This window comes from Vidua chalybeata, chromosome 1 (genome assembly GCF_026979565.1).
Source record: "Vidua chalybeata isolate OUT-0048 chromosome 1, bVidCha1 merged haplotype, whole genome shotgun sequence".
Lineage (NCBI taxonomy): Eukaryota > Metazoa > Chordata > Aves > Passeriformes > Viduidae > Vidua > Vidua chalybeata.
Genome location: NC_071530.1, coordinates 40,657,931 through 40,681,738, shown reverse-complemented (window position 1 = coordinate 40,681,738; position 23,808 = coordinate 40,657,931). Strand labels below are relative to the sequence as shown.

The window sequence follows — 23,808 nt, the reverse complement described above, 5'->3', positions numbered from 1 at the left end:
TGAATCAAAAGGATTCTTTGATTTTTTCCTTTTTAAAATAAGACCCCAAAACCTCACTTTGTCCAGTACTATGCTCTTTACCATTTAGAATGGCTGGTAGCCAAGAAACACAAACTAACCACGTATGAAGGATACATGTCAAGGTTGTTATGCAAAAACAAAAGAACTTTTTGTGGCCTAATAATGTTCCCTGACTCTAATCCATCTGTCAAGAGATTGCTACCGATACAGCACCAGCAGCAATGGGAAACCTTCTGGGTAAAAACATAAATTGCATAAGATGTGGAAATTGTATTATTTTGGTAACCTCAAGCCTTGTCTGTGTATCTGATAGACACCCTCCCTCTCCCCATGTATCTTGATCCCCTATATACAGGATCAACATGTAGAACACATTTTCATGGTGGACTTTTCCAAAATCTATTTTACTTTCATGAAAATTCAATTAAACAAGAGACTGCAATTATCTGTTTACTGGCAAACAGGCAGTCCACATTAGTTCAGCTCTGCTTTGCTGAACTGTGTTCAACTGCTCAAAGCATTCACATGTTTCATTATGAGATTTCATCAGACACCCCTGGCTCCAACACAATGGCACAGTAAATGGAATGCACAATGCCCACTGCTCTCCACATTTTGGCTGCAGCTTAAAAGCTGACCATGAAACTAGTCAGCTTAAAAGCTGACTACAGAAACTGTTCACAAGTATAGCAAAGGTTAGGATAGCTTCATACATATTTGGTTTGTATTTCCCACATCTTATCCAGGCTACTTCCTCTCTCTCTTTTTTTAGCACGGAAAATTGAAAATTAACTTTCATGGCTTTGCTTTTGCCTCACTTTAATCACAATGCCTAAAAAATCAACAGTATAAATAGTATTTTTTATTTTATTAACCACATGCAGCCTTACTGGTGTAACTTCCCATCAGTGCACACAAAGCCACCCTGTCCCTGCACGGCTGAGCTGGCATCCACATGCTGATGGCACAAAATACATCTGACTGAATTGCCATTTAAACCTGAAAGTCTGATGGAGCCAGAAAAAGCTTTGATCCTGGGAAATGTTTCAAGTGAGCTGTCCCCCTTCCTGAAGCAGACAGATCTCAGATCTGAAATGTCACGCACAATTACCCTAGAGTCTTTGACTCTGAATCTCCAAATAACTCTGGGCATTATGCAGGCTCTCCTCTTCCCCCAACAACTTCAGGACTTGATTTTAGTGTAATTTAAAGAATTTTCTTTCAGAAGTAGTGGCTAAAATGAGACCTATGTTGTAGTATATGAAAAAAATATTACAACACTGATTCTTACAAATAAGAAGAAGAATGCAAACTGTTAGGAAACAAATAGTAAGACTGCTTCAATATGCAGGCCATCTAAAGATTTCCAGGCTTCTTTTTTATTCTGTGTTTGGGATTTCTTTAATGAAGACAAAATGTCCCTCTTTGTAATGGTGGAATAAAAAACCATGGGCATTTGGAATCAGGTTGTATTGTAATTCAATATTGTGTATCAATATTGTGCACTCAATATTGTGTATTGTAATTCAATACTGTGTATTGCTGTATCATGCTTGTGCTGTGATTTCCACATATTGCTACATGAATCTTGCAATTCAAAATCCAATGTAACATCAAATATCTTCAAAACCCTACATTTGGCATTAGAACATTGAACAGTTGTGTTGCCTCAAACCTGTTGAAGCGACCACCGTTTGTAGGCCAGGACTGGCATTCACCAAGCTTTCTTAGTGCTACAAGGATGAGGAGCTTGGTGAGTTCTGTGCCAGCAAGAGGGGTCTGTGGTTCTATGGGGCTCAGGAAGTAAGGTAGTGCGGCAACTCATGATATCAAGAGGTTGTTTTGGTGGTCATGTGCAGGGGCAACTAACCCAATGACCATCAGACTAGTCTTCTGATGCTCCATGTCTGCATGGATACCTGGAGCAAGCAGGATCAAGGAAAGCAGAGGCTGCTCTCCTTTGAGTAGCATGCCGAAGAGGCACTTCACTGAGCCATGAACTTTCCTTGACAAAGAAAGACAACAGACTAAGAAAAAGAACACCAGAGACAACATCTTTGCACAGAAGTTACCACCACTGCTTGTGTAAACAATGATGGGGTGAACCCCACAAAGCAAAGTGACAGAAATGAGCCCAGGGAGGCTTCTGAGCTCACCAGCATTTCCCTTAGGCATATGTTCCCAGCCTCAATATGACCAGGCAAGAGGGCTGGTCATACATGGGATTAAGTTCACTGTGCAACATCAACAATCACTACTGCTGGCCTGAGATGGGAGCCGAAAGTCACTGACCAACAGCTCATCATCCTTGGACTAGGTGATGGGCACAGGTGAGGTATGTGCTCATGAAGTTCAGTGAAGAATATACAGGCAACCACAGCTTTGTTAAGAAAGCTGAACTGAAACCAACACAAATGATACCCACAAGGTAAAGAGCCCTTTGCTTTAGATAAAGAGCATTATCAGTTGAGTAGATCACCTGTTTTGTGCAAATTGTGTTCCCCGACTCAATCCAAAGGGTGTAAATGTCCTTCTGAACCATGCAGGAAATGTCTACAAGTTTCAGGCCCATGAAAAGTATAACACACAGGCAGCTAATAAGAGAAATTTGGAAAAAAAAAAGCAATCAGTTTGAGCTGGCTTTGAGCCACATGTTCCTCTGCAGTGACTGGGAATGCTCAGCACCATAATACTGAGCATAAGACTGGCCCTGGGAATCATGCTTCTATTTTGATTCTGTTGTGTAAAACGATTGCCATATCTCGTGTTGTAGTTTCAGTGTATTGCTCTTCTAAATCACAACCGCACATAATATCAAGTATCTTTAAACAAATCTGGAACTCTTCTCATGTGAAATGTCTGAAGGAACCAGATCAGAAAGTATTGGACTCTGACAAGTGGAGTCTCAGGAGGAAAAATGTTTTTTTTTGTGGGCTGTTAAAATGATACTACTTAGAATCTAGGGGTCAGAGATTCCAAACTTACCCCTTTTTATTTTTGTACAGTGAGAAAGCCCAATAATTATAATGAAGACTATAAATAGACTAGATAAGAATCTTTTCTCTCAACCAAGCAGTAAGAGCCATGGGAAAGCAGTGATGATGCCACTAAGTGCTTATTCCCTAGCATCCTCCTCCTGTGAGCTCACAAGCCCAAAGACATTCCCAGAGCTGTCATCTCACTGTGCAGGGAAACAAGCAACTATTTAAAAGCAAATAAGGGTAAAAAAAAAAAAAATAGGAAAAAAAGAAGGTGAAGTCTTTTAACCAGGAAATTAAATCCAGGATCTGGCAAAAGTCTTAAGCAGATTTCTAATTTTGGCAAAGGAGGAGATTGAGCATCTTAAAGACTGGCTTTTTGTCTGGAATAAAGCTTTGAGATTTCCAAATAGGCAACAAGCAGTGAAAAAATTTCAATGCACAGCAAAAAGAATGAAACTAAAGACCAAATATTAAAAGAAAAATCTATCAGGATGTCAAAGTCAAGGGGACTTTCTGAAAACTGCATGTTTCTAAGACTGACGCAACTTTTAAAAGCTAGCACGGAAGAGGAGGAACTGTTTTAAGTTGATAGATGCTTTTGAGCTCTTAACACAAGAAAACAGGAAATACCTAAGGAATTGTTATTTTGGTTTTGGCAGATACTAGGGACAGACCTTTAAAGTGCCACAAGAGCAAAAGGATATCCTCTTGAAAGGAACACAAGTCCTTTGCTAAGAGTTAAGCTCAGTTACAGAAGCCTATAAAAATGAACTAAGGCAAGTGAATGTTAACAGTCGTGGCTCAATTCCCTATCCAGCTCAGCTGAGATCTAATTCCAAAAGACAGGTATTTCAGCACAAAAACACATGCCAACAAATTAGAAGCAGTACGCAGAAGGAAGATGCAGGCAGAAGTGGTCTCAAAAATTGGAATATCAGGATGATAAAATATACGGAAACTTAATTCCTTAAAATGGATTACCTAGGAAAACAGATTTATAGTCACTAAAACCAAAATAAAATCCATCAAAACCATCAAAATGAACACAATCTGACTCTAAGAAGAGTTAATGAGCTTGAACTAAGATGTAGGATTAAAAACCAGATTTCTTTTGAGCTCCATTAGTGAAAAGGTATATGAAAAAGCTATGCATTAATTATTCTTATTATTCTTAGCACTCCAAACTTCCTGCATGACATCTTCTCTTTCTTGGTCTCACCATCGCTGCCAAAGAATGGCCAAAGATTTTCTGTATATTATTCTGTGAGCTAATTCATTTGTAAGATGGTCAAATAGAAATAGATATGCATATTGAACAAACAAAAATGGCCAAAGCATTCTGAGTATAAACAGAACATAACTGTTTTCACTGTAAGTGGATGTCAATATGTATCTAAAGATTTGGTGATTCAGAGGAGTTCTTGGCTTGCTCAACTAATTCAGGTAAATTGATTTTGATCTATCCAATTTTTTTTTTTTACCTTTCATTTGTCTTTAAGAGAAAGATAAAAGCCATAATTCAAATCCTTGGCAGATGTTAGAGAATGAATTTTCCTCTCTCACCCAAATACTCTTTTAATCTTTATACAGAAGGTTCAGACTCAGGTACCACTGCTATTCAGGTACAAAAAACAAGCGTTTATTTAAAATTTGAGTAGGGGTTATTTAAGTATGTGCTAAGAAAACTTTCTCAGTCAAGGTCATCAGTGAGATTTCAGGAGGAAAATAAACCCTATATATATATATTTATACATACACACAATCCTGAGAGAATCAGCTTTAATGGAAAATGGGCTTGCCAACAATTCTGGCATGACAGGTGGGAGCACAACTCAAATTTTCCTAGGCTGTTGGACTGAATCTTCAACTACAAAAAGCAACAATGCAAGGCATATTCAAGTCAGCATATTTCACATGTATCAGAGCTTGAAAGGCCCAAGCAAAAGGGATATACCAACCTCAGGTAACTGTCACATGGATTTAGCTCCAATGACACAAACTGGTTAACAAAAGAGGTTACCAGAAAACAGAAGGTTTCTGCTGTCTAACCTGTCACAGGCTAAAATATTAAACAATTTTGACCCTGCATTGAGCAAAGGACACAACAGACAGGCTCTAGGTCAAAGTCATTGGTCTGCCTACCAAGAGTGGAGGAATATGCGCTTTGTCATCATCCAGCAAAACCCTTCCTTCAGGAGAGGGTAAGTGACAAGATGCAGACGGTGTCTGATCTAGTGCTGCAGGCACAGCACATGGAAATGAAGGATTGTATTTACAAGGAAGTTCTGTGCAGCTGAGGCTGCTCAAAACCCATGGAGGAAATTTTTGAAATGCTGGCATAAAAGAGATGGTGACAGCAAGGCAATGCTAGCTGCAGGGAAGACACACTGCACTAAGCCTGCTGGGAACAGGGAAGAATGATGGACAACCATTTGATTAATTGAGATACTCTCTGCAAGGTGCAAGGAAAGTGAGATGCAGTCAGCTGTTTCCCAAGTAGTTGCTTGTACAGGTTAAACTGGTTCTTACCAGCAAAGTAGCAGTTTAAGAAACACTAAAAAAAAAAAATTTAAAATGTAGATTAAACCAAAGACCAAACATACCATATTCTTAACACCTGAACTCCCTCACAGAAAGCATGATATCTGCAGTTTCCAAAGGTCTCTGCTCATAGGTGTAGTCGGACTGACATCCCCATGAACTTGGCATCGTGTCTTCCCCTGCCTAATCTTCCCCTGCCACATCCCTCTTAGATGTTGCACATAAACCACCCCAGTCTGGAATCCATCAGCTGTGTTAGATAACGGAGTTACTTTGACTTCTTAACTAATGTTGGTAAGTTCTGACAGCCACACTTAGTTTTATTAAATGTACTGGTGCTGGCTAAAGCCTTTCCCAATACCTCCTTAGGGCACTATTACAGATTTCAGATTGAGACTGGACTGCTTGGGAATCATTGTGTTCCTGGAAAATGGGCTAATTACAATGGCAATCTTGCACAGCAGTTACCAATAGTCTCTGCCTATATTGTTTTCCCCCTGAAAAAGGTTAGAAGCATGAAAATAAATAGAATTAAGTCTGTGTTTGTTATTAGAAGATATGCAGCAATCAGGCAGAAATGTTTTCATGTTCACTGCTAGGTACAGGATCTGATGCATGAGAAATGGTAATGAGATAACAAATTAGCCATTGATTCAGACACATCAATGATGACTGAAAACCATTATGTGGTAACTTCTCTTTTCTGGGGGTCTGTTTGAAGTATGTTGGTGGTCCTCATGTATTTCCTAGGAGAAGAACATCTGTTGAACAAAAAACACTATTAAAATCAATATAATTAGCATCTTTTTGAAACTCTTGAGTTAAAGGAAGGGTGGATCTTTTTCCTGACCCTGAGCTGATCTTTCTTGTGTGACAAATAGAAGCTTTCAGCTTCCAAGTTGTTTTTGTTGGATGAAGAAACAGTTTTATTTCCCAGGTCTGACAGTCTGGCTCTATTAATTTGTATACACTTGGTTACATTAATGTTGAATAATAGTCAATAGTTTCAATTAAGCCTAAAAGACTTCAATACCCAAATATCCCTGCAAATTATTGGGACTGACATACCTCTCACTCAAACTAATCCAAAAAATGCCCAAAATGTTAAATTAGTAACAGATACCAGAGGAATAATATCCAACACACTTACAGAATAAGCCTCCGTTATGTCACTACTCTGGCATTCAGAAAAACCTTCTGGAGTCAATGATCACATAAAATGATCAGAACAGCAGAATCTTGAATCAGACCACCCCTAATGTGTATTTTTAGGGGTGCTGAATATTTTTTACTATTCCAGAGCCAGCAAACAAGCAATGTCTTGGGAAAAAAAAAACAAAAAACAAAACCTTTAAATTCAAGGCACATGCCAATCCCAATATCTTCCATATTTCCCACCTTCAACTATTATTTCCCATCTACATCTCTTAGTTTCTTAGCACTGAAACTAAATCCCATTTTGGATGCAGCTCCTAATATACAATGCTATATCAGCAACCCGGGTCATGTTGTACACAAAAGGACTATTTGGTTGAAATTACAGGCAGGCAAAACATATATAAATTAAAAATTGCCTACCAACACCTTAATCACACACAAAAAAACCATTTAAGCTTTTTAATGATTATTTCTTCTTACATTACATGAAATATGCTGAAGTAAAGATATGGAAAATGAACTGCTCAACCTAAACTTGTATCCACCACAATTAAAGCCTCCTAAGGCAAAGGTAAATTTCTTGGTGCTACTGCTCACATTCAAGAAGAATGCTTTCAAAGAATCCAGCTCAGTTTTCCCTGGTTTCTATTAGAGCCAGCCTTGAGGCTAGTCTGAAATAAGATAAATTAGAGATGAAAATAACCAATGACATCAACTCCTGCATCAGTGAAATGCAGGCTCTTGCAATATATTTACTCCTATGCTACCAGGCTTCTTTTGAAAATTCCAAATGCTGAGGTTTTCGTTACACTGTAATGTAAAATTCAGCTGATGAAGAATTTCTTTGAAGGGCAGGTGCTCATTCATGGTGCTGTTACCATGGGTGAGGTTGGAAAGGGAAATCCAGACAAGAATACAGTTAGGAAGCTGCTGGGTCATATTTTCTTACTTTGAATACATATTTCAAATTTTTACAGTATAAGCTCTGAACTAAAGAGCTTCATATATGGTCACAAAGTTACAGTATTTACTGAAAGGAGGATAGAGGGAGAAGGAGGGGAAGATGGGAGAAAGGGAAGAGGGGGGAAGAAAAAGGAAGAAAGACTATGACGAGGGAAAGGGAAGGAAAAAGAGGAAAAGAAGGCTCAGATTCAGTGAATTCATTGTGCAATCAGTAATCTAATTGAGAAGAATGCTTGTTATATTTAGTAATATAATACTGTAACTGAAGAGCCACCCATGACAACTGGGATATATATCTTTTTAGTTGTTTTGGGGGGATTTCTTTTGACATTAAAATTTGCATTTTTTTTAAATGCAAAAGTCTTATGTGAATTAAGGATTGTTAAATTTGGTGTTTGAAAGTTATTTTTCCTACCATATCTGTGCAATCTAAAAGTCAAATTACTCCTTTGCCCTTTTTCTCTTTTTTTTTTTTTTGGTTTCTTTTTCTTTGCTGAACAGCAGCAATTCCAAAAATACTATATACAGAAAGATTATATACTGGGTGGTAGGGTAAAGGCTACATATAAAATGCTGCTTTAATGAGCTTTAACAAAAAGGACAAATGTAAAATCAGATATCCATCACCTTTCCCCTCCCTCTTGATGTCTCTTACATTGTAGAAGATAAATTGCAGACACATCATAGACACTGAGGCAGCCCAAGTAAAATGTAGGCTGCTTTGCCCTTCTTTCAAGTTCCTGTGATTGAACCTGGGAAAGACCTTTCTATGATCTTGTGATCAAATGCTGCCATTCAAAAAAGAAAAGCTCAGAGAAATGACTAAGAAATGGGGCTTTTACAGCTGCTCAGGACTGCTGACCAGTACAATGACATTGTTGTTGGGACAAACAAATAAAAAATCAAATAGAATCTTAGCCTCCTGCTTCCCTAGTGCTTTCAAGGCTGAATTGCTTTTCTCCGTGTTTTGCAGCACCATTCGAGGAGAAGGGTGAAAGAGAGACTTCAAGTATTCAAGAGGCTCCTTGCATACTTATTTGACTACCTTGAGGTATTCAAAACATATGGGAAAGGGAGAGAGAAGCTTCTGGTATTCAAAACATATGGAAACTGCTCTTGTGATACCACTGATCTTACTTTGTCAGGATGAATCTCAAGGGGAAATATCTTCACACGCTACTTCAGACACTTCGTGTCACTTCATGCTCAGGGGGAAAGGCCTGCAGAGGAGTCCTCAATGCTCCTCTGGTGCCAGGGACAGTTTTACTTTGGAGGGAGGGAGGAAGACAGTGTGGCAGAAAGACGAGACTACAAAAGGATGACAGGCTCTGGGTAATTTTTCCTCTTATATGTGTCTTCCCCTTCCCGTGACAACCCTTTCATCACCACAAAGTCCTTCCTAAAGGCATCCACGCCAATTTTTCCCTAAAATGCTTAAGGACAGACACACCGAGTTCCTGCAGGACTTCTGTTCAGACAGGTACTCAGAAGTTTGGATACAAATCCTCTTTCCAACTACCAAATTTTTCACATGCTCTACCAATGAAAATGTCTTTGTAGAAAACTCTCTGTACCAGCCCTGATGGGACAAACCCAGCTGAAAGCCTCCATAAGGCTGTCTGCCACCCAAGGGCACTTCAAGGCACCTCTCCTGGATGTTTGTTGAGTGGTGTTCCAAAACATGTGAAAATTCAATACTCCAATTTTATTGGGACATCTGAAAAGTCTGTTCCCAGAGGCTTCCACTTCTGGTTGAAATACAGATGCACAAAGCAGTGTGTCAAAAAATATCTGTTTGCACATTGTTAAGCTTCAATAAAACATTTTTGTTCAGCTTAGTTGGAATTTACAGGGTAACAGTAAAGAAGATTGAAGCTTCTGACATAAATTTCTCTACATTTTGAATTTAAAAGTGTTCAATGCGTAAGCAAGTGGAAAAGTGTGAGGGAGGGAGGAGGAAAGGAAGATTTCTTCTATGAAAGGCCTGCAAGGGAAATAATTTTCCTCAGTTAAAAAACATGAGATCATGCAAACCACTTGCTGGGTGTTATTATTATTGAGCATAACACACTATGAGCGCAAGTGGTTAGTCTGTGCTCAGCCTTGCTCAAGTTGGCTTTTTAAATGACTTTTAAACTAGTTGGCTCAGGTGTGACAACACTATACTGCAGCAGTAGGGTCTGCAAAGCAGATGTACTCCATCATTTAAAGTGTCCTGAAGGGACTAATAAAGTAATGCAGGAGAGGAAGAAACAGGAGGAGTTGTGCCACTGCTGGCCACAGCTGATGCAAAAGCAGAATTGCTCCCTGAAATCTGAATCACGTACAAATAACTTTACAATGTTCCACATTGTTTCATGCTCTGATTTGCTTGTTTTTATTTATTTACATTGCTTTGTTTTAAATTGCCAGCCCTTTAGACCTTAACAATCTGAAATTCAAGCTGTGAATCTTTCTGGCTCATAAATTTTGCCTGCCATAACACCTGCGCAACTCGTCTGTCTTGTCTCGGATTTTACAAGTGCATCCAAGGAACAGCACTGTCCCTGGACCAGAAACTTGTCGACACTTCTCCTGCTGATGTATGAGGCAAGACAGAATTCAGTGCACACATTCAGCTGTGCTGGTTATGCAGCAGTAGCATACAGAAGGGGCTTCTTTATTCTTAAACAAATATATCCACCATTTCCCATAAAGGGAATGGATTTTCTGAATTAGAAGATTTACATAGTCACTCTTAACAGCAAAAAATGCCCATGAGTTAAAAGAAACAAAGAAAAGTATATATTGAAATTAGTTTAGATAAACTGTGGCACAGTTCATTGCCACTAGATATTATGAATGAGAAAGGAATGCAGTTCTCTGTTTATGCTGCAGACTTTCAGAAATCTTAGGAAAGATATGACAGGCGCTACTGTGTCAGGAAGAAAAAACGGAATAGTCTTTTCTCATTTATATGCTATATTGTTCTCTAACTTTCATTCTTATAAACCAAGTGGAAGATTTTAATCCAAACTGCAGTAATGCTATTTTTTACATCATGACCTGAATTACTGTGATATCACAAACAAACTGATCTTATGCATTTTTTCGTTATCTCTAGTTACAAAGTAATACAAAAACCCCAACCCTGTAAAAGACTTTCTCCTTAATTATACAGCTAGATTATAAAACTCAATATTTGATCGTATAGTTTTTTGAAATACAGAAAGATACAGTTCTTTTCCTAGGAACTTACAGACCAGTACAAGATCAAATGAAACCCAATGTAAGTATGAAGCACTTCAGATCTTTGACACTGTCCCCATCACCAATAACTTTTTGTATTTTTGGAAAAGCAGGCTTTAGATGATGGCAACATTCTGTCTTCTCTCATACAGCTTTCCTCATGAGCTCAAATTACGTGGTTTAGCACTGATACATACCTCTTAACACCTTAAATACAAATTGGCTCAGCCCTCATTCCTCCAGGAAATTAGTGTGTACCAACTACTGGGGTTTACTAAGTAAACGAATATGTCCGTATCCTCCTAACCAAAGGGAGTCTTCTTTGAACTAAATGGAAATGACATAAAATCTGAAACAGATAGTATTTTTTTTTCTTTTTAGAAAAATAACCCTTGCCTTTAAAGAATCTAAATAATATACAATCTTTAAGATCCAAGAGACCTAGGAAATTGGAATGTATCTTTGCATCATGACATGGAAATATGTGATATGAAACCAGAAATGCCTACAGCAATGTCAGCACAGTAAGGACAACTGAAGGTTACATAAACTTAATTCTGAAGAAAAAAAAAAAAAAAAAAAACCAAAAAAATAAAGGAACTAAAGAGAGAGAACCCCATCTTGTTCAGGGGCACAAAATGACACACTTCACATTTGAAATTCTTAAGAGAATGCCATGAAGTAAAACAAGTATCATCAGATTTTAAAGGCTGTCTTTAAAAGGAAGGAAACTTTAAAAGTCCAAGAAACACTTGATTTCAGGTGAAGTCAAAAGCTATTGGAAATCTCTGAAGAGTTGGTACACGTTAGATTAACTACAAATGATGTTTGACCAAGTACTGGAAGGAATGTAAAGCCAGGAGCCTGTGCTGGTCGTGTTAGACAGCTGTGAGTCTAAAAGGGAGGGCAGAACGTGGAGCAGTGATGAGGTTTTGTCCACATCATAAAAGCCTGCATGAGCCAAAAACCAAAGCCACTGAGATCTTAACAGGGAACTGCTTTCTAAGCAACAGCTTTTATATTTACCAACAACTCAGTACCCATTCTGCAGTTTCTTGGTTAGAAAGTCCATCTTTATGACCATCTTCTGCAAAGTTTATGTCATCTTAAATATTATGTGAGATCTGAAAAATGAAGCTATTTCCCAAGGGACTCTCTCTTCTGAGAGCTGTACATACCACCCAGACACCTCTTAACATCTAACAATCCCAGCAAAAGGTCCACAGAGCCCATTCTGCACGGAGCTGTTTGTCAGAGAGATGTGAGCTTGGGACAGCACCTGCGCATTGCTGAGGGCATGGGAAGCACACGGGGCCCAAAGCAGGACAGGGGTTACAGAGGCCTCATGGTCGCCACCAAGACTCAAGCAGGAGTCAAAGATTTTAACTGTTTGTCAAAGATGAAGACTTGGAAAGAAGATGAAAACAACAGAAGTTAAAAGAATATTCAGAGGATTTGCAATGTAAAAGAAATTTCTGCTAACAATGAGCTGAGTTTGTGTATTTATGGAGCACAGAAAGTGAAAGATAACAGCAATTCCATAAAAAAATGACAGCCAGAAGTTGGAAACAAGAAAAACAAATAGAAAATTTGTTAAACTGTTACTTTTTATGAAGGTCTTTCCAAGGATCATATGTTCTGATACAACAAGGAAGAATTTATATAGTGCTGTCAGCAGATAACAATGAAAGTATTTACAAACCTGAATCCCTAGAATTCAGGTAGACAACATAAAAGATTCAGAGAAAGTTTTTGAGGATAGCAATATGTAAAAGATAACTTCCTTTTTACACTAGTTTCACTGAGTATTACCAGTAGAAAATCTAGCAGATTTTCCTTTATTCTGGGTTCTCTGTAGCATTCAACAAATGTTTCAAGATATCTACAAACCAATATCTGGTTTATAGTTTTGGCTGCTGTCCTATTGAGTTTAAAATGTCAAAAACATATACATATATACAGACAGCTATGCAAATGTTCCAAGAAGAAATATTTGGAAGAGTTTTTCAGTGTTTTATCTATATAAATGAATAGAGAATTAAATAAAAAAAGATAAAGCGCCAAGAGATATGGTCTAAAAAGCTATCAAAGAAAACATTTTAAGTTCATTCACTCAGAAAAACAACTTACAGCATCACTAATGAGAAACAAGATAGTATTTGTTCATATACTAAGAGAAAAACAGTGGAAAATGTTAATATCCAGTACATAGTTAACCCTCAACTGGAATACCGTTCCTTCATCACCATTTAAGGCACAATATCCTACAAAACATGTTGCTCTAAATAGAGTATTCCAGGTTCTAAGCCTACTTCTCTGAAGCAAAGGTTAACTATTTGAATTTACTCTCTATGGTGCAAGAACCTGAGAGACGTCCTAAGAGAAATATTTAAACTAAAGAGAGAGGCAGAAAATATCAATTGATTTTGGTGAAATGAGTCCATAAAAATGCAGTGCTTGGAACACTTTCAAGAAGAAAAAAAAAGAAGTAATGATTAAAGCAAGATATGAGATATTTTCAAATACATCTGTATTGTTGCAGATAATTTCTGTGTATTTAAGAGTTTTTACTCTAGTAAAAGTCAGTATAAAAACGATGCAGTCACTTGTTACTTGTGGGGTTCTTAATGTACACAAGGATAATAATTCCCTGTTCTTTCTTTTTGTCAGATATCTGTAATTAAATTAGCAATAAGAAAAGGAAGATTATTGACCATGTAATGTAGCATTCATGTGTCTCACTTGCTTTAAATTTTCTCAGAGAAAGTGACTGGCCCAGTGTCCTCTGACAACTCAAATGAAATTTAGGAAGTACTATAACAACTAGAAAATGCTGTGAGGGAGTATAACGGATATATCAGCAGAGGACAATTACTGCAATTGAGTCTTGTTCCTGTGAAATTCCAGAAAGAAGTAAGAACTTGTTAAATTTTTGCATTAATTCAGAAAGAGAAAATGAAGTTATTTAAAAACATCCAAGGATACCAGGACAAAAACAAAAACTGTGTCAATATCATACCCTAAACTTGCCCATTCAAACAGAAGCCATCTTGTCACTGAGAGACGAGCTAGGAAATTTTAATTTAATTCAGTGATTGCGAAATGTCAACGATTAGCAGGATTTCGTATCACCATCAAAAATATATGCAGTACAGAAAGACTGAGAGCTACCTGCATTATTAGTAGTGCTCTTCACATCTTGATGGACACGTAGAGCAATACAGAATTCATTTGCTAACTTTCAGTGTGGCCATACAGGGCCTATACCATTAGTTCCACATGAGGCTGAATTCTCTATAGGATGAAAACAGGCTATATAGGCTGTGTAGGTCTGTTTATCTCAGGAAAGCAGTGCTAATAAAGGGAAAACAAAAAAAAAACTCTCACAAATAAAACCCACTAAAATAATAATCACTCAAAGCTACTCAGAATATTTATGAAGTTGACATGGAATCTGCCAAGAATTGAGATTCTGCAGATTTCTGGAGATGACTGTGCTTTTTCAGTCTAAAAGAAATGCAAAGACATTAACTAATTATTTATGGAACAACCAATTATTTTGTACTGTAAATCTAAAAGTGAACATCATGAAATGCTTATTAGTTGAGCAAGCAAGAGAGTGGAGCAATTCCTTCTGGAATGGAATGAAGCCAAGCAGTTGTACAGAGAAGGCCCCTTAATGAGAATGATTCACTAACACAGACACAGTGATGCTCAATTTACCTAGGCACTATACAACTGCCCATCAAAATGTTTCAAGAGACAGAAAGTAACATTTACATTGTGACTGGGTCTGGAGCTACAAGTGCTCAGTTCTACAATTTTTAAGAAACAACAGACAGTGATTGAAGTTCTAAAGTCAAAGAAGGACGGATGTTTTGCCTTCAGAAGGTACAGAGGACAGAGCCTCCAAAGTGCCCTGTGTGCCCTCCTTTCCTTCCAGTTGTAACACTGCTTTCCTGCTGCATTGTTGGCCTGGGCTAGCTTAGATGTGTGACTCTTGGCTAGGCTCAAACATCCAGGTACACAGCACTTATTCTCTCGTAACTTTTTTCTAACTTACAAGAACAGTAAAGAAACCCCAAACATGACAACAACAAAAACCAAATTTAAAAAATTCAGTTGCATTTACATCTCATTTTCCAGAAAAAAAAAAAAAACCAAAAAAAAAAACCTAGTTGAAAAAGAGTTCTGTATTCAAAATTAATGTTTCAGATAACACTTTGGGAAGGTATAACTAAGTCAGGTAAGGTATTAACTTTATTCTGGCATGAAAACCAGAGCTATGGTGCGCAGTCTTTCTAATGGGCTGTTCAACATCATATGAAAGTTACCTACTCCAGATCTCCTGTCATGACTGAGTAACCAGGCAAAACTGCCCCTGCAGCACATGAGCATTTTATCCTCTAAACATGCTAATCTTACAAACATACATCCCACAGAACGTATGGTGACACATCACCAGGATCACATCTCAGGGAGCCCAGTAGGAGAAGACAGCAGGGATGGAGGAGAGCTGCCAAAATGATTTCTCTGGTCCATAATCCCACTGCCTCAGGCCAGTAGCACATGGCCAACAGCCAGGTTGATTTCTTTCTTGATGGGCCTCATGCAACCTTCTATTAGCTGGTAAACCTGAACCAGAACATTAGAGCTTGGCTGAGAGATGTGGACAAAAATGCAAAAAACTCTTTCAGTTCACTGCTACATCTGAAAGAAATTAATTTGAAAATCCAAAATCAATGTAATTTAACCCTAAAAGTATTGATCCATTTTCACTCTAATTAAGATCAGGCCTTTGAGCTGCAGAGGTTAGTAACAGATAGTGTTGCATATTTCCACTAATGTTCTCTGGTCCTTTGTTTTTTAACTGATATCCATAAAGAGGTCACAGCAATAAACTAGAGATGATTCTCCTTCTATGCCAATTACTGAGATGCTGGGAAGATCCTTTTCAGACTGTAATTGTGACTTTCCAAGTACATTAAGAGAGTTAATTTTCCTTCCTGCTTCATGCAAGACACTTCTGTCTTTGCTGAGAGGCTTAAATACAGGTTCATACCACAGATGTAGAAACTGAGTACAAGCTTTAACAGGAATTTACAACAAAAAGAAAGTAGGAGTGAATAATTTTTTGCACTGGATAAAATGTAAATGGTCCCTTGAATCAACCTCCACTGCCAAGGTGATCGTGTTTGTTCTCTGGCTTCTTAAGAAGAAGAGGAATGAATACAACAAATATTTTAATTATGGATTTAAAGAGTGCTCTACTCTAATAACAAGGCACAAACAGCCTCTTTTATGTGGACCAAATACCCTGCAACAAGTTCTAACTACCTGTGTTCAGAGATACAAAATCTGCCTCCCAAAACTCAAGGACAAAATGGGATCTTACAGATACCTTGTGCATGGTTGAGTGAGTTCAGTTAATGGTTCAGTGACTTTTTGCAAAGCTGCATTATGCTATATCTGCATCTGAACAGTACTTAGGTAAATTAAAACCCTTAATATAGTCACTTCCTAAATAATCCTTGCGACTAAATGCCATCTGACAACAACAATCATGAGAGAAACAGAGTAGACAATCTTTTCACATGGACATCTTTTCTTCCTCAAGAAACTAGGAACTGATTCATGTCCTTTAAGAAAGCATCAGAAGTTATAGCCATTCAAATCCAATTTCAGTGTATCTCTTGAAATAAGATATAACAAGAAATAAATAACCATACTGTCTTATCAAGACCCCTGTTTCAATGTACAACATTGTTCATGTTGAATACGCAGTTCACTTCTGATTATTTAAAAATTTTAAAAAAGAAGAAAAAAGAAAATTATTTTAATTTTATAGCTTTCATTCTTTACCATGTAGCTTTTTGTCTCAAGCAGGGCCTGTAAGTATATTCTACTTTAATACTGGATTTAATGATGTGTCCTTTCTGAGATAACTGGGAATGTGACCATGGAGCACACAGGCTTATACTGACAAAACCAGCCTAGCCTTACCAAGTCCTTGCTATTCACACTCTTTCCATTGGGTGTTGCTATGATATTAAACAGATTACTGCTGGGATTCAAAGTGTGCATACAGAAAGGCAAGCCAAAGGTTAAAGTTCTCCGCCTATGCTGCTCAGCCCATTGTTCTACGCAACCCAAGTTTGTTGTACTTGACAAAGCTGGTGGTGTAATTCACTAGCTGGTGCTGAGAAAAATTGTCTGTGGCTGCTTTTGAAAAAGCAGTCTTAATATGGAGCCTTGCAGCCTGTACTAAAAGCTTTATCTTCTTTCATGAAGGTGATCTGACTAAAATTTATATGTACATTGCAGCACTCAATTACTGTACACTGTAGCTGTGCAGATGGCTTTCTTTTAATTAGAGTATTTAGTACATCTTCTGCATAAAGAACCAGGCAATGAATAAGAAGAAATTTAATGAAAGTAACCAAAAAAAGGAAATAGTTTAAAGGAGGCTAGGGGATTAAAAAAAGGGGGAGATAACAACTTAGGACACAATTCTTGCAAGCATTTCCTGCTCATTTAATGCAGCCCTTCAGAAAACCCAGAGGAGAAATCCTTGCAAATTTGTGGCCTTGGAGAGGTCTTGTCAAGCAGTAAGTATCAAGCAACTGATCACTACACTTTGCACAGCTGATGAACGGACGGATGACAGCTAAAGATTTGAAAGGCAAAATAATAGCTGGAACTTGACTTTCAATGTGGCATGAACACACAAGTGAATGTGTTCTAAGGGTATTGTGAGAAAGTGTCAGGACTTCATTAAGTTATGGCAAGAAAAAATGATATAAAATAATATTTGAAATATCCTCAGTGTTAATACCAGTAGCTAGCAATACTGAGTAGTAACTGTGATGAATATAAAGCTGCTACAACCTGAAATCCTGGATATTTAATAATCAATAATGAAGCTGCTAGGCTTATATTCTTATATAAGTTATATTCCTAGTTTGTTAGAAAATCATCGGCATTTAGTTATGTGGCCTCTATACTAACTGGAAAAAAAAAAAAAAACAAACCAACAAACAAAAAAAAAAAAAAAAAACAAAACCAAAAAGAACCAAAAAAAACCCCAAAAAACAGCATTCAAAAGGAAGAAACACAGTGAGACAACATGAATTTTATATGTTCTTAAATTTGCTGTTGTCAGGCACAAATGCTTAAAACATACAATCCTCGGTAAGAAGAAGTTGCTATGGGTCATAAAAGATAGGATTCAACCAGGGAAGTTATATGCCCTCTTAGCAGGGGCAGTAATTTAGGCCACTCTCAAGATAAATTCCAGTATTTCAGTATTCTAAACTCTTCAGTGAATTTTAAATTTCACAGTGATGGCTAGACTTACCTGGTAGACCAGGTGGGGTTTTCAGATATTTGCCATTAAAATGCTGAATTACTACTTCACATTTTTCTGTAGACTCCATTCTGGAAAAGAGAAGAGAGTGGGATATGGGTAGAGGCAATATGTGTTACTAGACTGTTATGGAAGCACTCAGTCAGCAAAAAAAACCAAAAAGCAGAAGGAGAAAAAAAGGACAAGCACAGATGCTCAGAAAAACCTTCAAAGCTGTTGTTGCTGATTTTTGCAGAGAAACTGGTTGAGCCCATTAGGACAGAGTGTGGCTCCTGAGGGGGACCTGCCACCCTCCCTGCCTGCAGCTGCACTCCCAGCTGTGTTTGAGCCACAGCCCTGTCAGTGAACAGTCCCCTTCTGGCTCCAGGGCATCACCCTGAACAAGGACATTCTTTATGCTCTCATGTGCTGCTTGGAAAAGCAATAGACACGTTTCTAGCCTCCTTGTGCACCCAAAATAACTTCAAATGGCTTAAAGAAATGAATTGCAGGATTTAGAGAAGAACACAGAGGATTAAACAACAATTATTAAGGATTACAATGTTAAGAAAATAACCTGCAAAGACAGGCTTTATAGTAAAACTGAAGACAATGCATATATGACTATTACAATATAAAGCTGAGTTCTGGGTGAAGACAGTAATTTATGTGTAACACCGGCAAAGGAAATGCCTTACTGTTCATCTTCTATGAGTTCAGGATAACTTTCAGCATTGAGATATTAAAGCATTAACAGTGAATTGGTAAATTCTGGAGAATTGGTATTTCTGGAGAATTGTTAGGAATACAGTGTTGCTAGTCAAATCCCAAACCACAGTTATACCACATCTGGGAACTCAGTATTGCTTCCGATCTTCTAAATTAACTGCATAAAAGTCCAGAAAAAGAGTTAATCTTGCTCCAGAGGGGGTTTAGAAACTTTGAAAAGAAGAAAGAGAGAAAAGGAAAGCTAGTAATATCCTAGAAAATTTGTGTTTAAAAATTATGTTCAATGCTCCTCCAATACACCAGTACATACCTCCAGGTATTCTCCACAAAATAACTCTGCTGACATATAGATTGCTTACTTCTCGCCAGTCTAGATCGTTTTAAAATGAATTTATCCACTATCCTTCCTGTCACACAGTTTGGGGAAAGAGTGGTTCACATACAACAGCAGTTTGTCTCCCAGGATACAATTTTGCCAGAGTCCAAAAAACTACACCACAAAAACAAACAAACAAACAAAAAAACCCCGAAAAAACCTCTAAAAAATCCTGCTTGCCCATTTAATTCTTTGAGGAAGTCAGACGATTGTCCAGTTGTTTCAGATGAAATTAAAACTTTGCCCTTCCAGGTTGTATCACTGTGTATCATGTGGGCTGGGCTATTTCTACAAGTACAAAGACAGCGACTTAGATTGTTCGCTTTGGCTTCATTCAGATTTAACTAAGCGAATGTCTGTGCTGAGCCTTTAGAGACTCTTGTCTCTGAAAGAATAAATGCAATAAAAGTCTGTTTTCTGTAGCTGCAGGCACTTGGTGTCAAACCATGTTATGTTGCACCACACAGCAGTGACAATTTCATTTTAATACATGGGGTACATTTTAACAAGCCAAAGCAATTCCTGCAAAGAATGCAATATATAAGCTGCCAAATGAAAGAGACTCGGTGCACTTCATGCGTTTTATGTGGGAAGAGAATAAAAGTGAAACCCACAGTGTTCTGGGATAAAAAGCCCATAATTCGAATAGCACTCTGAAAAAGAATGTGCACATTTTCCTCTCAAGTTTCACAATTAACGGCTCTCAAATGCCATTGCTGGCTATCTGTAATCTGGCACACGCTTCGCTTGAAACCGACACTGGCATTATCGACTCAGCCTGAAAAGGCAGCACAATAGACAAAGCCCTCTATACATGTTCCCCTCTTGTGTTGCTGAGTAACAACTGTATCCATCCTTTGCCCACCCCACCTGAGGCCTCGTGTGCTTTCTGCAACTTCTGCCTGTGGGGGTGGCCTTTCCCCCAAGCTGGGCAGAGGCTGGCCAGGCGTCCACCACTCCAGGGCCACCAAAACATGAATTATAATTGTCCACAACACCCCTTTGCTTAGAAATAACCCTTTCAAATTGAATTCTGCAGGATGATTAGCTCACTGACTGACTGGGAAAAATTAGGGGTACAGAACAACCAGATATATTAGCAAAATTCTTGGATTCTTGACATAACAAGACCCTGGTTTTAGTTTAGTCAAAATTCTGACCAGTATCAACACTTATGTGTCAATGCTTACGGCAGGCACCTACACATGAGTTGAAGCTATCCACACACACAGATTCACACATTACTGCTCTTCTTGTTTTATCCATAAAGATGAGCTGTATCTGGGCAGAGGTCCCAAAAATAAACTTTCTTTAGGTCCACATTAATGAATTCCTCCTACTTTTCCTTCAGAAAGCTGCAGCACTCCTCTATTGTAGAATGTGCTTTGAATTATTCTTCTTATATGAGGTAGCAATGTTTCAAAATGTTGCTTGAGACAGGTATTTAATAAAAATGTCACTAATGGAATTGTTATGTTAAAAGTTTTTCTGTAAAAGAATGTCGTTGAGCACAGGTAAACTTGAGAGAACATTTTTTAATGTTAAATGTTAAAACATTTTTTAATTTAATACATTTTTTAATATTAGCATTCCTTTCATAATTTATAGAACAAAAATATGACAAATATAATATTCCGGATAAAAGATAAAGATCCTAGATGCTTCAAAACTTTCTACTGAAGGATAGATATACAACACTTGCTGGATAGGGAAGGAAAACAGCTTCACATGATAATAGAAATTTGGTCTGATTAGATAATTTGTTCAGTATTACTTTCAAATTCCTTTCAATTGTATATTTTTGGTGTTGATCCTAAGAGGATCTAAGATAATAATTCATCTTTAAATGCAATTTGGAGATAACCATAATTCATCTGAATATTATTTTGAACCAGCAAATGCACTGCAGAAAAATAATAATTATCAAAGCCACAGGATTTTATATTTTTTAAAAGGTACAGATAATGATATAAACTCAAAGGAACTAATAAAAACATGATAATTTATTTTTACCTGTGTCTATATACCTCCCAGTTCAGGAAACTAAGTTATAGGGTTCCCAAATACAAAATAAGTAATGAGACTGTCTATATTCTATCCAATTTGAAAAGAAGTACATTTTTTAAAATCTGAAGAATGTTTTTATAATTTTTTCTAGCTATATTTTGTAAACTAAAGATATTTCAATAAGAAAAGTAAAAGAAAATAAATCCAAACAAACTTAAACAGTGAATGTTTAAACAAACATCAGAACTAAATAATTTGATGTTCAGATCTTGGTATTAAATATTTACTTTATATAATTTGAAAACTTTTTATTATTATATAATAATAATAAAATTTATTTTATAGTATAAAATTTATATGACATATCTCTCTACAGACCACAATGGTACCAAAGTAGTCATTATGTGTTATTAGAAATAATAGGGAACATTTAACATGAACGAGAGGAGAGGGAGAGGGAGAGGGAGAGGGAGAGGGAGAGGGAGAGGGAGAGGGAGAGGGAGAGGGAAGGGAAGGGAAGGGAAGGAAGGGAAGGGAAGGGAAGGGAAGGGAAGGGAAGGGAAGGGAGAAAATAAAAATTATTTTAGCCCCCTACCTAAAGCTCTTATACATGCTTATTATAAAGATTGATAGAGTGTCAAGAAACAACTCAATACAATTTTTATATAAGGAATACCATGGTAATTACATAATTATTACCTGAGAAATATTCAGTACCATGTAATTACCACTTAGTGGAAAAGTGTGGGTTTGGTTTACATATATTGTATAGTCACTTTGCTTAATAATAATAATATAAATGAGAATCAGGACTATTTTTTTTATATCCAAAGTAAATATTTAAAGATGAAATTGCTACTACCACATTTATGTTATGATCAACATAATAATATTGTTTACATTTACTAGAGTGGGTATAATAAATCTTGGAGAACAATGTTTCCTTACTATTTAAGGCATTTTGCAAAGATGGAAGCAGGTCGGTAGTACAGTGAGGGGAGCCCAAAGAATGGAGACCATAGTTAGAATACACATCAGAGAACTGAATTTCTTTAGCATATCGAGAAGATGACTAGAGGGGCAGTCTGATAGCACTGCAGAAGTACCTTTGTGGGGAGAAAAAACTAGGGAGTAAGGACTTCTTTAATCTTCCTGAAAAATTTGTGACAAGAACCAGATAACTTCAAAAGAGAAATTAGGCAGAAACATTTAACTGCAAGGAAGATGATCCACTGGCAAACATTAGCTAGAAAATTGGTGGTTCTTTTTTTTCTGGTTGATGTCTTAGAATAATTTCTGAAAGTCTTATTTTAGTAAGACATAAGCATTATCCCAATATTAGGTAACAGATAGTATTTCAACTGCCTAGGATATAAAATATGTGAGGCAAAATGATCTTCAGATTTCAAATACTCTAAAGAGTATCTCTAAGCAAGATAGTTGTGATTAGCATGAGGTTTCCTATGTTTTTCATCCTGCCATGGAAACACATTCACTAGCTTTTAAATTTATTTCGCTAATTTAATTCCAGGCATTCTAAGACCCTGATGTGGCTGCAACCTTATTTCCTCCTTCCCTGTAACAGACTTAGGTATCTTGTCTCCCCAGCTTTTCAGTCAGTAAGAGATTGCTTCAAGATGTTTGTGCTTTTTGGTTTGAATCCATTTTATGTTGGAAAAAAGCTATTCCCTTTGCCACTCACAGCCTAAGAAGACATTTATTTTGACAAGTTCTCCTCATGGCTCACAAATTACATCTTTTCCCAACATCTCTTGCCTGTATATTCTTCAACTGTCTGCTTGAACAACAGGAGGTTGTTCATTTTCTCAAATAAATATAAAAAATATATAGAAACCACTCTTTTCCTCTCAAGTTGTGGTACATTCTATACCTTGTAGCACTACCCATTATGCCAAGGTGAGCTGCCCGAGTATCTCTGCACTACAGTATCTGTATTTACAACACTCTCCATAGAGAAATTAAAGGCTCATCTCTCTTATTTTACTTCAGTGGAAACTGGAGCATAACCATTTCTACTGAAATCCATGCAGAGCTTCTATAAATAGAATAATGATCCTGTGATAGTTCAAAATCTCATTTCCTAGTTTTTGTTGCTCCCTTTTAGTTGCCGAGTTGAATATTGTTTCCAAAGACTAAATTTAAAAATGTAAGATGGGGACAAGCAGGAGATAAGTTTAGTAAAAAAGATAGAAAAAGCAAAGAAAAGCAGCCCATTAGAATCTTTTCCAGAAGAATAAGGTAGGGAAAAGATGAAGATGAAACCCAAACTCCCACTAGCAGAGTGTTTAAATGCCTCACTACAGACCCCTAGCTAGGTCACAAAGGGATGGAAGCATCCCCTGATGTGTACCTTTGCTCTGAAGTGACAGCTAATTGAGAATCTCTTGACTTTGGTCATTTGCTGGGAACAGCATCATAGCATTCTTTTATGACAATTT

General features: G+C 37.3%; 1 protein-coding gene across 3 annotated transcripts in view; it reads right to left on the bottom strand.

Moving 5' to 3' along the window:
• RBMS3 (RNA binding motif single stranded interacting protein 3) overlaps positions 1-23,808 on the bottom strand; it is a 701,764-nt gene that overhangs the window by 121,273 nt on the left and 556,683 nt on the right. For all 3 annotated transcript variants that reach the window (XM_053943264.1, XM_053943265.1, XM_053943273.1), the window contains one exon: positions 18,250-18,329. In XM_053943264.1, coding sequence (XP_053799239.1) covers positions 18,250-18,329 — 80 coding nt within the window. The remainder of the gene's footprint in view (positions 1-18,249; positions 18,330-23,808) is intronic.